This window comes from Hemitrygon akajei, chromosome 12 (assembly GCF_048418815.1).
Source record: "Hemitrygon akajei chromosome 12, sHemAka1.3, whole genome shotgun sequence".
NCBI classification, from domain to species: domain Eukaryota; kingdom Metazoa; phylum Chordata; class Chondrichthyes; order Myliobatiformes; family Dasyatidae; genus Hemitrygon; species Hemitrygon akajei.
Window position 1 is genome coordinate 58,133,242 of NC_133135.1, and position 12,558 is coordinate 58,145,799.

The 12,558-nt window shown below is 39.3% G+C and overlaps 1 protein-coding gene across 8 annotated transcripts in view; it reads right to left on the reverse strand.

The window, feature by feature from the left end:
• Window positions 1-12,558, reverse strand: part of lepr (leptin receptor) — a 212,608-nt gene that overhangs the window by 83,234 nt on the left and 116,816 nt on the right. For 6 of the 8 annotated variants that reach the window (XM_073063177.1, XM_073063178.1, XM_073063179.1 and 3 more), the window contains one exon: window positions 1,703-1,826. In XM_073063177.1, coding sequence (XP_072919278.1) covers window positions 1,703-1,826 — 124 coding nt within the window. Of the gene's footprint in view, window positions 1-1,702; window positions 1,827-12,558 lie in introns of those variants that run through there. The other 2 variants (XM_073063182.1, XM_073063183.1) reach the window with 2 other exon arrangements.

Consider the following 12,558-nt stretch of genomic DNA (forward strand, 5'->3'; position numbering starts at 1 on the left):
CCTGGCTGTAGAGGAAGTGCAGCGTAGATTCACAAGGTTAATTCCTGGGATGTCAGGACTGTCTTACGCAGAGAGGTTAGAGAGACTGGGCTTGTACACGCTGGAATTAAGGAGATTGAGAGGGGATCTGATTGCAACATATAAGATTATTAAGGGATTGGACAAGATAGAGGCAGGAAATATGTTCCAGATGCTGGGAGAGTCCAGTACCAGAGGGTATGATTTGAGAATAAGGGGTAGGTCATTTAGGACAGAGTTAAGGAAAAACTTCTTCTCCCAGAGAGTTGTGGGGGTCTGGAATGCACTGCCTCGGAAGGCAGTAGAGGCCAATTCTCTGGATGCTTTCAAGAAGGAGCTAGATAGGTATCTTATGGATAGGGGAATCAAGGGATATGGGGACAAGGCAGGAACCGGGTATTGATAGTAGATGATCAGCCATGATCTCAAAATGGCGGTGCAGGCTCGAAGGGCCGAATGGTCTACTTCTGCACCTATTGTCTATTGTCTGTTGTTGCAGCGCGGTATGAATCTGGCTGGTTCAGCTAGATTTCTGGTTCTGGTTCTGATGAGCACAGAAATACAGCATTATTGATGCAGAACTCAGCAATGGCAATGCCACTGGATTTAAGAGTAGGTGGCTAGATCCTTTCTTGTTGGAGAGTGACTGCCTGCTACTTTCATGCCACAAATCTTGTTAGCAGGCAAGAATGTTGTATTGCTGCATGTGCAATTGAGCATGGTATAGTCATCACCATATATCCTCACTGCTGATATTATGCTGGATGGAAAGCCATCTTGGGAATAGCCCTCCCAACCATTGAGCACATATACATGAAGCAAGGTCGTAGGAAAGCAGCATCTATCGTCAGAGGTCCTCACCACCCAGGCTATGCTATTTTCTCACTGATGCCATCAGGTAGGAGGTACAAGAGACTCAGAACTTGCAACACCTAGTTCAAGAACAGTTACTACCCCTCAACCATTAGGCTCTTTAACAAACTGAAACAATTACACTCACTTGCCCATCCACTGAAATGTCACCACAACCAATGATTTCATTTTAAGGACTCTTTATTTTGTTATTTCATGTTCTCGTTATTTATTGGTATTTATTTATTTGCATAATTTATTGTCTTCTTTACTCTACTTGATCTTTCATTGATCCTGTTACAGTTACTATTCTACAGATTTGCTGAGTATGGCCATAGAAAAATGAAGCTCAGAGTCTGATGTGGTGGCATATATGTACTGTGATAATAAAATTTACTTTGAACTTTTTGAACTTTGATGAAGCAGCCTAAGTTGTTTGCCAAAATAAATATTCTCTAATCCTTACAAGCAGCCAATCGAGAGATGCACCATTTCAGTTTCATCTAATTCTTAGCAGATTTGATTCATCCCTTTTATTCATGGACTATTTTGCTGTGAAATCATGCCAAAGTTAGCAGTCAATGTTGCTCTCCAGTAACAGAACATAATGTCATTGGGAGGCAACAACTTCTGCTGTTACACAAATGTAACTGAGGTCACCATGAATGGAATTTCAGGCATTGATCCATATCGCATTACTTTGAGAATGGCCTCCAAGTATCTCACAGTACTGCCGGAAACAAAATCATCCTTGGTCTATTTTCTGGACTTCAGGGAATTTCCTTTGGCTAGATTATGTTACCCAAAAAGATTATTTAGTTTGTTAACTTACAGCTGATTTTGATGTTTCATTCTGTACTTTGCAAACTTGCTCATTTTCTGGTCTTCTGGGTCCAATGTACAGACGAACAACATTAGGTCTTCAGTTGCCCAACACTTGATGTCGATTCTTATACCTGACCAGGATAAATCATTAACAAAAATAAATCCTATGAAACCCAAGAAATAGAAAAGGTTCATGAAAAAATAAAGTTAAATAGTTTTCGGATGATTTAATTCCTGCTCTAATGGTTCAGTGTGTAAATGTATCCTGTGATGTGAAATCAAACATCGAGCAGAAATATTGCACCTATGATGGGGTGAACTTAGGCAGCTCTGGACATCCTATTGATCCTGTACCCTTTTAACTAAAAGAGGAATGGAAAAAAAACTTAGTTTTCCTGCTCCTCATTAATACATTAATGGGCCATGCTGTAGCAATCAAAATCACCTAAGCAATATAATCATTTGAACCAATCTAATTTGAAAATGAGCACAATCCAGTCAGTAACCTGAACTGCAGTTAATAGCTCAGACACTGAGTGTTTAAGGATTTCTGTGTTTGTTTTAACTCCTCGTGTTTGCTGATGAACAAGTAAAGCCCAATTCACATGCTGCAATGACAATACACAGTTCACCAAAGGTAAATTTTTTTAATCTCCTTACTAGTACTGTGATATTTTCCCCAACCTCTGGATAAAAATCATAAATCCCAGTCATTTAATTCTAGTTTCCAAAGATAAACATCCATGAAACAGGAACATTGTTTCAAAATGGATTTCACTTAAATAGTTTATTAACTAGCTGCAATTAAAACGTATATGCATTAAACATTTCCTGCCACTAAAAATCATGTACTGTATTAAAGGAAGATGAACTGAAAATAAATGCAGGTCTGTTTGTGTGATACAATCATTGGTTTACTAAATAATATTTGTACTAAAAGCTACTAAATAATATTTGCACCCAATTATTTAAACAATTCACAAAAAAGCTAAACAAAGAAAATCTGAGACAAATGAAATGCTGAACATTGTCAGTTGCATTATCAACAGAGCTATAGTTTAACTTTTTATTTATACATTCCCATTGAACACCTAAGCCAGGGGTGTCAAACTCATTTTAGGACACGGGCCGGATTGAGCAAAATGCAGCTTCATGCGGGCCGGATCAGTCGGACGCGTGCGAACGCAGCTTTCGTTGCCTCCGTTTTTTCAGCCTGCTCTCATGTGTCTCAGTCTCTGCTATAACTACAAAGTGTTTCACTTTACAAATTCCGTTTCTTAGGAAGAAGACTGCCGAGCAAGACTGCCGAATAAACACTAAAAACCCTGAAAACCTGGTACCTGAATAAACTCAGCATTAGCCATATCATACGCCATAGGCGCTTCAATTACTGGGGCCAGCTTTAATAGTAATTAGATATTATCTCGCGGGCCAAAGATAATTCCACCACGGGTCGGATTTGGCCCACGGGCCTTGAGTTTGACATATATGACCTAAGCAATTAAATAATCTAAGGTGATATCACATACCATTGAATTGTTCATTTATGATAGAGCCTGCCTTACAAAACATATCCATTGAAGAGTTTCAGCATTGGCTAAGTTAAATTCTATCTGCCATTCTTTGTCCCACTTTCCCAACTGATCTAGATCTTGTATTAATAGTCTTCTCTGTCTAATATACCACAAATTTGGTGCCATCCACAAACAATCTGTATCCTTTAATACTGAAGACAAATAACAGTGAATTCAGCACTGACCTCTGTGGTACACCACTGACCTCTGGTCACAGGTCTCAGGTCTGGAAAAAAAAACTCCATTACTATCCTCTGACACCTACTACCAAGACAATTTTCCAGCTGATCCAGGATCCCATGTGATCTAGCCTTCCAAACCAGCCCACCCGAGATCTTATCAAAGGCCTTGCTGAAGTTCATGTATACAGGTTACCACCCTGCTCTTGTCAATCCTCTTAATCAACTTTTAAAAAAACTGTAACATTAGTAAGATTCAATTTCTCACACACAAAGCCATGCTGAGTGTCCCCAGTCATCCCTTGCCTTTCCAAATACTGGTTGATCCTGTCCCTCAGAATCGCCTCCAATAACTTTCCCACCACTGAAGTTAGGCTTACCAGCCTGTAATTCCTGCTTAGTGTTAGACATAGTTTGCTGCTGATGCCATTTACAATTCGTCTATCATCAAATCAGTTTACACAGTTATCAGCGGACAGCTCACTAAAGCAAAGAACGGGCTATCAAGTTACAAGACAACCAAAGTGAGATAGAAATTCAACAGTTAGAAGGAATCGTAAGTTTGAAAACGGATCACATACCACTCCTATTCAAAGGGGAGACAATAGACAAAACAAGTATAGGCCCAATGTGCCAGAATTTGCTGCCAGTGCTGAGCGATTAACTCTGATGTACACACCAAGTGTGAATTTATGTTTTGCAGATCCACCATTGTCAAATTGCTTCCTGGGGCTTAAGACCCATCATTGTGGCAAATGTTATGAAGATTTTGTCCGACTGGAAAGGGTTTATAAAAAAAATCTCTCGGTTCTCTTATACAGTGGCATAATATGATCTTCCTTCTTTAAGTACGATCTCAAACACAGTTCGCTAGGAATCCGTTTGTTAACAGTGTACACCTGACCTCAATGCTGTACCCTTGACAGAGAAAGCAAATAGACAGATCAAGGGGACGAGGATGACCTCCTTATAATCACGTCATTGAACATAAAAGAACCCAAACCTCACACAGCCCAAGGTATCACAGGACAATAGGAACTATTTTTAAAAAGTGCTACATGGTGCTACCATTCTACTAATGCAGATTTGGATGTTCCATGACCAGCAAATCATATTTAAAATTATACAAACCATAATGGAATGTTAAACACTGGGGCCATACAGTTCAATCCTGACTTTTGGTGCTGTTGTTAGGAATTTGCCCCTTTTCCCCATTCCCCAGGATACTCAAATTTCCTCCCATTCCCCAGAGATGAGTGGGCTAGTAAGTAAACTGGCCACTCTAAATAGCACCCAGTATACCCGCAGGCGTGTATACATGTAGGATGTTGCCAGCGGCCTCTTTATTCTCTCAAGCAAAAAATATGTTTGAGGCATTCCCAAAGCTCTATTCCTAAGCTTCTTGCAAAGCTTCAGAACACTCATTGAAGATAAGGTTGCGTGAAACAAGGAAGCTGGGAGGAAATGTCTATGGAATTCCTGAAATAGAGTGTTCAAGGGTGGATAGATTTTGCTGCCATGCATCTCACCACTGCCTGTTATCTTGTTAAATACTAGTCTGAGACAGAAGTTAGCCCAATTATATATTATGAAAGATCAATCTCTATTGACATTATTCATTCATAATAAATGTCGTTGACAATGCCAGCACCTTGCTTCCTCTTTGTTGCCTCTGAACTGAGGTTGCAGTTAGCCTTGTGACTTTCATTGATTGATCCACCATTCAATCATGGCTGATCTTTTCTTTCCCCTCGTCAGCCCCACTCCCTGGCTTCTCCCCATAACCTTTGATGCCATGTCCAATCAAAAACTTCTCAAGCTCTGCCTTAAATACACCCAACAACCTGCCTTCACAGCTGCCTGTGGTAACAAATTCCACAATTTCACCAACCTCTGGCTAAAGAAATTTCTCCACATTTCTGTTTTAAATGGACGCCCCTCTATCCTGAGGCTGAGCACTCTTGTCCTAGACTTCCCCACCATGGGAAACATCCTTTCCACATTTACACTGTCTGTGCCTTTCAACATTCAAAAGGTTTCAATGAGATCCCCCCTCATTCACCTAAATACCAGTGATTACAGACTCAGAACTATCAACGCTCCTCATACAACACTTTAATTCCCAGCATCATCCTTGTGAACCTCCTCTAGTCCCTCTCCAATGCCAGCACATCTTTTCTAAGATGAGGGGCCCAAAACGGTTCACAATACTCAAGATGAGGCCTCATTAGTGCCTTATAAAGCCTCAGCATCACATCCTAGCTCTTGTATTCTGGAACTCTAGATATGAATGCTGATATTACATTTGCCTTTCTCACCATCAACTCTACCTGCAAGTTAACCTTTAGGGTGTTCTGCACATGGACTCCCAAGTCCCTTGTATCTCAGATTTTTGATTTTCTCCCCATTTAGAAAATAGTCTGCACATTTATTTCCATGACCAAAGTGCATGACCATGCATTTTCTAATATTGTATTTCATTTGCCACTTTCTTGCCCATTCTCCTAATCTGTCTAAGTCCTTCTGTAGCTTACCTGTTTCCTCAACACTAACTGCCCCTCCACCAATCTTCATATCATCTGCAAACTTGGCAACAAAGTCATCCCTTCCATTATCTAAGTCGTTGATATACAGCATAAAAAGTAGTGGTTCCAACACTGACCCCTGTGGAACACCACTATTCACTGGCAGCCAATCAGAAAAGGATCTTTTAATTCCCACTCACTGCCTCCTACCAATCAGCCATGCCAGTAACTTTCCTTTTATTGCCATGGGCTCTTAACTTGGAAAGCAGCCTCATGTGTGGCCCCTTGTCAAAGGCCTTCTGAAAGTCCAAATATACAACATGCACTGCATCCCCTTTATCTATCCTACTTGTAATCTCCTCAAAGAATTCCAACAGATTCATCTGGCAGGATCTTCCCTGAAGGAAACCATGCTGACTTTGTCCTATCTTGTCCTGTGTCACCAAGTACTCTATAGCCTTATCCTTAACAATTGACTCTAACATCTTCCCAACCACTGAGGTCAGGCAACTGGCCTATAATTTCCTTTCTGCTGCCTCCCTCCTTTCTTAAAGAGTGGAGTAACATTTGCAATTTTCCAGTCCTCTGGATCCATGTCAGAGTCCAGTGATTTTTGCAAGATCATTATTAATGTCTTCACAATTTCTAACACTAGCTCTTTCAGAACCCTAGGGAGCAGTTGATCTATTCCAGGTGACTAATTTACCCTTAGGCCTTTCAGCTTTTTGAGCACATTCTCCCTAGTAATAGTAACTGCACTCACTTCTCTTCCCTCTCTTCTGACACACTGCTAGTATCTTTCACAATGAAGACTAATGCAAAATACTCAGTTCATCTGCCATCACCTTGTCCACCATTACTATTTCTCATATTACAAGATTTGCTTATGACCTTCAGGAAATGCAGCCCCTCTACAGTATTTAAAACTCCTATCTCACCAGGTAGAATTTCTCATGAACTACAGCAATTGAAGATGTGCTGCAAGGAGCCTCTTGGGATAATAAAGCAGTAATAATAAATGTCAATCTGAGCATTTCACTCACATCTATGTGTCATTTTTGAAACAAAATGCTGTGTGTCTGAAAATGTTAAAATGCAGACTGGTGCAAAGAACTTTTTTTGTATGATATGCATGTGCATTTCTAGTATTGATTTTTATTGGCATTGAAACAACCAGAATTTATATAAACAGTTTTACAGACTAGAGATAATGTACTGTTATTCAAATCTGGAGGGAGATTCTGAATAAAATTCTGGAATTTAAATAGGATTGTGAGATATTTAACTGTATAATAAGCACTTTCCCAGAGGGCATTCTGTAGCGAAGCAGATACTATGGATTAAACTGTATTACTTCGTGTTCCATAATTACCCCCATTACCATCATACCACAACACATCAACTTCAGTCCTGAAGCAAGTGTCAGTATTCAGCAGCACTTCAAACTTAACAACAGACAAATAAAATTAACCTTAGGAGACTCATCAGAAACTTAAATTTAGAAATTTATTAATATATTATACTACAAAATAAGAAAAAAATCAGATAGAACATACCAGCAATACTGAAATTAATGGCTCGTGTTAAGAAATATTTCTTTAAACATATAAGTAATGGAATGGATGGGGTAGTGGTTGTTAAACCAGGTAAAAATGTAACAGCTGTTGTGACACAACCAAAGGTTCGGAGAGAAGAACAACGAAGGCATTTAAAAGTGCAACTACATCATATTCCAATCTTAAAATTACAGCTCCAAATATTTAAATTACTCTTTGATAATTAAATCTTGTAACGGTTCCCCAATTTTGCATCTTCTTTAATTCTGAAGAATTTTTCAATTAGTTTTATTTTATGACTTTAACATTCATTTGTTCCAATAAATAAGAATTTAAGCAAATTTCAGCAAACGTTCCAAAATTCAATGTCAGCAAATTACATTCTTGCTGCCTAAGATCATTCTAGATGAATTAAAAAATTGCCAGCATTAAATTATCAAGTTACATTGAGTAGCTTAAAAACAATTACAATGTTGCAATAGTGCCATCTATAGTTATCATCTGATCAACTAGTTTGGGATAAGTTGTAATTTCCAATCAACTTTCTGATTTTCATAGGGGGTTGTAATTCATAATCAACATTCCTTCCAATTTTCTTTTTCATGGCTGCACAGACCAAACATTACTCTGAACATTGTAATTTTTAACCACAGCCTGAAAGGTGTGCAGCACTTAAACATTTTTTTTGTACTAGGCATATTATGGCAATGGCAGTTTATTAACAGTAAGCTACTGACTTCCATTCTGTGTTTATCATTACAGTTTGTAACAGTGTGGTAATTTGAAAAAATACATTGAAGCTCTAAAATGTTTCAAAGTAAAAGTTGTAGTACATTTATTATTTAGAAAATCTATGAATTCACTAACACATAATTAACTACAAGGTAGTTCACAAATAAATTAACATAGATTTCAAAATTATACTAACATTATGTAAAAGACAATTCCAGCTAAGTGGCAACAAAGGCTATTTTAGTTTCTGCACGGCTGCACAACTGCTGAGTTTAGAGGAAACAGTGCTCATAATTACTACAATGAAGTTAATAGACCATTTCATTTCTGGTATTAAAATAATTACAACCCTAGAACATGTTCAAAACATAAAAGCGACAAAACAGGGCTGATGGAACTAGTCAGAGTCTTACATTCAGGTGTTTTCATGGTTGTTGGTGAAATGGGTAAATCCCTCCCAACCACTGAGCACATCTACCTGAAACACTGTCATAGCAGAGCAGCATCTCCACTCAGGCCATGCTCGTTTCTCGCTGCTGCCATCCGGTAGAAGGTCCTCAGGACTCGCACTACCGGTTCAAGAACAGTTACTACCCCTCAACCATCTTGAACGAAAGAGGACAATTACACTCACCTGTTGATATGTTCCCACAACCAATGACCTCACTTTAAGGATTCTTCACCTTGTTATTTCACACTCTAGTTATTTACTGTTATTTTATTTATAGTTGCATTTTAATAGTTTGTTGTTGTCTATGCTCTTGCTATTTCATAGATCCTGTTTACAGTTACTATTCTGCAGATTTGCTGAGTATGCCACAGGAAAAAGAATATCAGGGTTGTATGTGGTGTCATGTATGTACTCTGATAATAAATCTTACTTTGAACTTTGAGTGAGTTTTTAGTGAATTTTATTCAATTGTAGTAATACTGCTTATTGTGCTTCATGTCGAATACAGTATTTGGAACTATATTCAATATTTTATATTCTGGAACATCTATCAGATAATGAGATAACTCTTGCCTTTGACGATTCTGTCCTTTACAATAATGTGAATTTATTTCTCGTAACAGCGATTCGCAAGTGGAACAAGTGGACTAAGAATACATTAGAAATCATGCCCCACTGTTTTCAGGTGATTGAAGCTTTGTTCCACTGAGCTTGCAGATCAGTCCAGTTTACTCAAGTATTTTCGGTAACAGTTCCTTTATGACTTTTCACCTTAATTTCACCCACAAACCTAAAGAAGATACAAACATCGAAAGTGCACAGCATTTCTGGAGATTCAGCAATGATCATAAAAGCATGCATTGCCTAGTCCTTAAATGTTTGCAAAACTGATTAAAAATAAGATATTTTCTCATTCCCAATTAGTTAATACAGTGGCAACTTTTCAACCAAGGTACTACCGAAAAATAGTTCTTTTGGACAAATAATTTGCAACATACTTTTGCCAAACTGCAACACAGCCAAAATGAAATGGTTACCTTCTGGGTTTTTTTTTCATTCCCTTAAATAGTATTGAGATCCTACTTTCTTAATTTTGAAGAATTCTTCCTTGAGAAGCTCAAGCACAGAAATAACTGTAAGGAGATCAAAAAAAGCTAATGGAAAGTTGGCTACTGAGACTGAAAGACGTACATTACACCTGCACGATGCTCTGCTCCAATTAAATCTGGCCACAGCTAACAGGAAAACTGACAACTAGAGATGTTACAGGTCATATTTCCATCAACAAGCAAACTGCTTGAGCAACTCAGTGGATCAGGCAGCATTCATGGAGCAAAATGGCCAGTCAATATTTCAGGTCAGGTCCCTTCATTAAAAAAGTAAAAGAGAGACAAGAGTGGAAATCAGACCATTGGGACAAAGAAACAGTGGATCAACTTAATAGTATTTTGTGTCAGTTTTCACTATTTGTTTCAGAATTGAGGGATGTCCAGAACAGAGATAAACAGAATGGCCTGTTTCTGCTCCTATGTCTTATGGTCTTCATCAGAACTCTGAATCAGTCCAGATGAAGGATGTAGACTGCTCATTTTGCTTCACAGTTACTGCCTGATCTGCCGTTTTTCCAGCAGTTTATTTATTGCCCCAGCTTCCAGCATCTGCAGTCTCTCATGTCCCCATATTTCCAGCAACTTCTTTCTTCGTTTCAGATTTCATTCACATCCACGCTCTCTCTACTCTCCGTTACACAACTAGCATTTTGGACAGTGACGAAGGTCCCCCACCTCTGGTGGTGTTCAGGGCTTTCCTCATCACGTCAGTGGCTCAGTTTTCACTACTCATGGTCATGCAAGTTCTTTGTGGAGACTCAGGAGTACCGTCACACACAGACGTAGAAGAATTCTCCATTGTTTTACCAGTCAGGGTTGTTAGCCTTGTTTTCAATACCCAAACCTGGAGGACTGGTACACCACTCTTAGTCTGGCTTCTATCCTTTGACCTGTTTGGCATTGGTGACCCAACCGACTGCCTAACCACAAATCTCTGACTCCAGACGACGTAGGTCTCTGGGTCATTGAGGCATACAAGCCTCCGAGCTGCAACAAGGTTGTGGTCCTCTTGGAAGATTCACGTCCATTAGACCCATCTTTTCCCAACTGTTATTCCATTACCACTTCCTTGTTTTTTTTATCACTCATTCTCTCCTGCTTTCCACCTGATTTCATCCCTCCTGCTTCTAGAACTTAAAGCTGGCTTTCATGCTTACTTTCCTCATTAAAGATTACTAACCTGAAACAAGCTTGATTTCTTCCTCCAGGCTTGCCACCCACCTGACTAGAGCATTTCCTCAGTTACTAAGTCCTGCAGTGCTGATACATCAGAATGATGCCAACACTAAAAGGATTAAACTATAATGACAAAATCTGTAACTTGGACATGTATTAGGGACAAAGTAGCATCCTATCTCTCTGCAATGCTATATCTTCTGTTTGCAGTAAGGAGTCTGTAATTTCAATGCACTGCCTTCTCAGATAATCAGACAATAAAATACATCAACTAGAATTTCTTCAATTTTTGATTTTCAGCATATTTTCAGGAAATGGTTATGCACATTTAATCCACATCTCAAAACTGATTAACTGCATGTACAAGCCAAATCAGAACACACTTGCGCAAATGATGCAGAGTATTGGCCTGAAACTTTGAGAATTCCTCCTTACCAACTTCCTCACACCCTACCAGACACTGTGTGAGCTGCTAAGTTCCTCTACAGATTACTTGTTGCTCTGGATTCTGACATCTGCAGTGTTTTGTGCCTCTCTATGGTATACCAAATGTCTGTTCATTGGCTAAGAGGTCCAGGTAAAGATACCCACTGGCAACTCACACTTTACTGTGAATTTAAAACTACCTAACATTTAAAACAATGGCCTTAAAGCCAAACTCAATGCCAAAAAGCACACCTCACAACTTCATTAAAAATCAATGTGTGATCAAATTTCCAGCGCAGGGTGCAGAAGTGGAAATCGGTCAGAAAGGTACTAGGTCTGGAAAATAAGTGATCACAAGACAATACAAGACAAAGGAGCAGAAGTAGGCCATTCAGCCCATTGAGTCTGCTCCACCACTCCACCATGAGCTAAACTATTCTCCCATCTAGTTCCAATTTCTGGCTTTTTCCCCATATTTCTTGATCCCCTGACTAATTAGATACCTATCAATCTCCTCCTTAAACACCCTCAATGATTGGGCCTCCACAGCTGTATGTAGCAACAAATTCCATAAATCCACAACCCTCTGGCTAAAAAAATTTCTCCTCACCTCTGTTTTAAATGGGTACCCTCTAATTCTAAGACTGTGGCCTCTTGTCCTGGACTCACCCACCAAGGGAAACAGCCTTTCCACATCTACTCTGTCCAACCCTTTCAACATGTTTTTATGAGATCCCCTCTCATTCTTCTATACTCTAATGAATACAGTCCAAGAGCCGACAAACGCTCTTCATATGCTAGCACCCGCATTCCAGGAATCATCCTCGTAAATCTTCTCTGAACTCTCTCCAACATCAGTACGTCCCTTCTAAGATAGGGGGCCCAAAACTGCATACAGTATCCCAGATGAGGTCTCACCAGTGCCCCATAGAGCCTCACCAACACCTTCTTACTCTTATACACTACTCCTCTTTAAATGAATGCCAACATAGCATTCGCTTTCCTTACTGCCAATCCAACCTGGTGGTTAACCTTTAGTGTATCCTGCACGAGGACCCCCAAGTCCCTTTGCACTTCTGATTTTTGAATTTTCTCCCCATCTATATTATAATCTGCCCGATTATTTCTTCTTCCA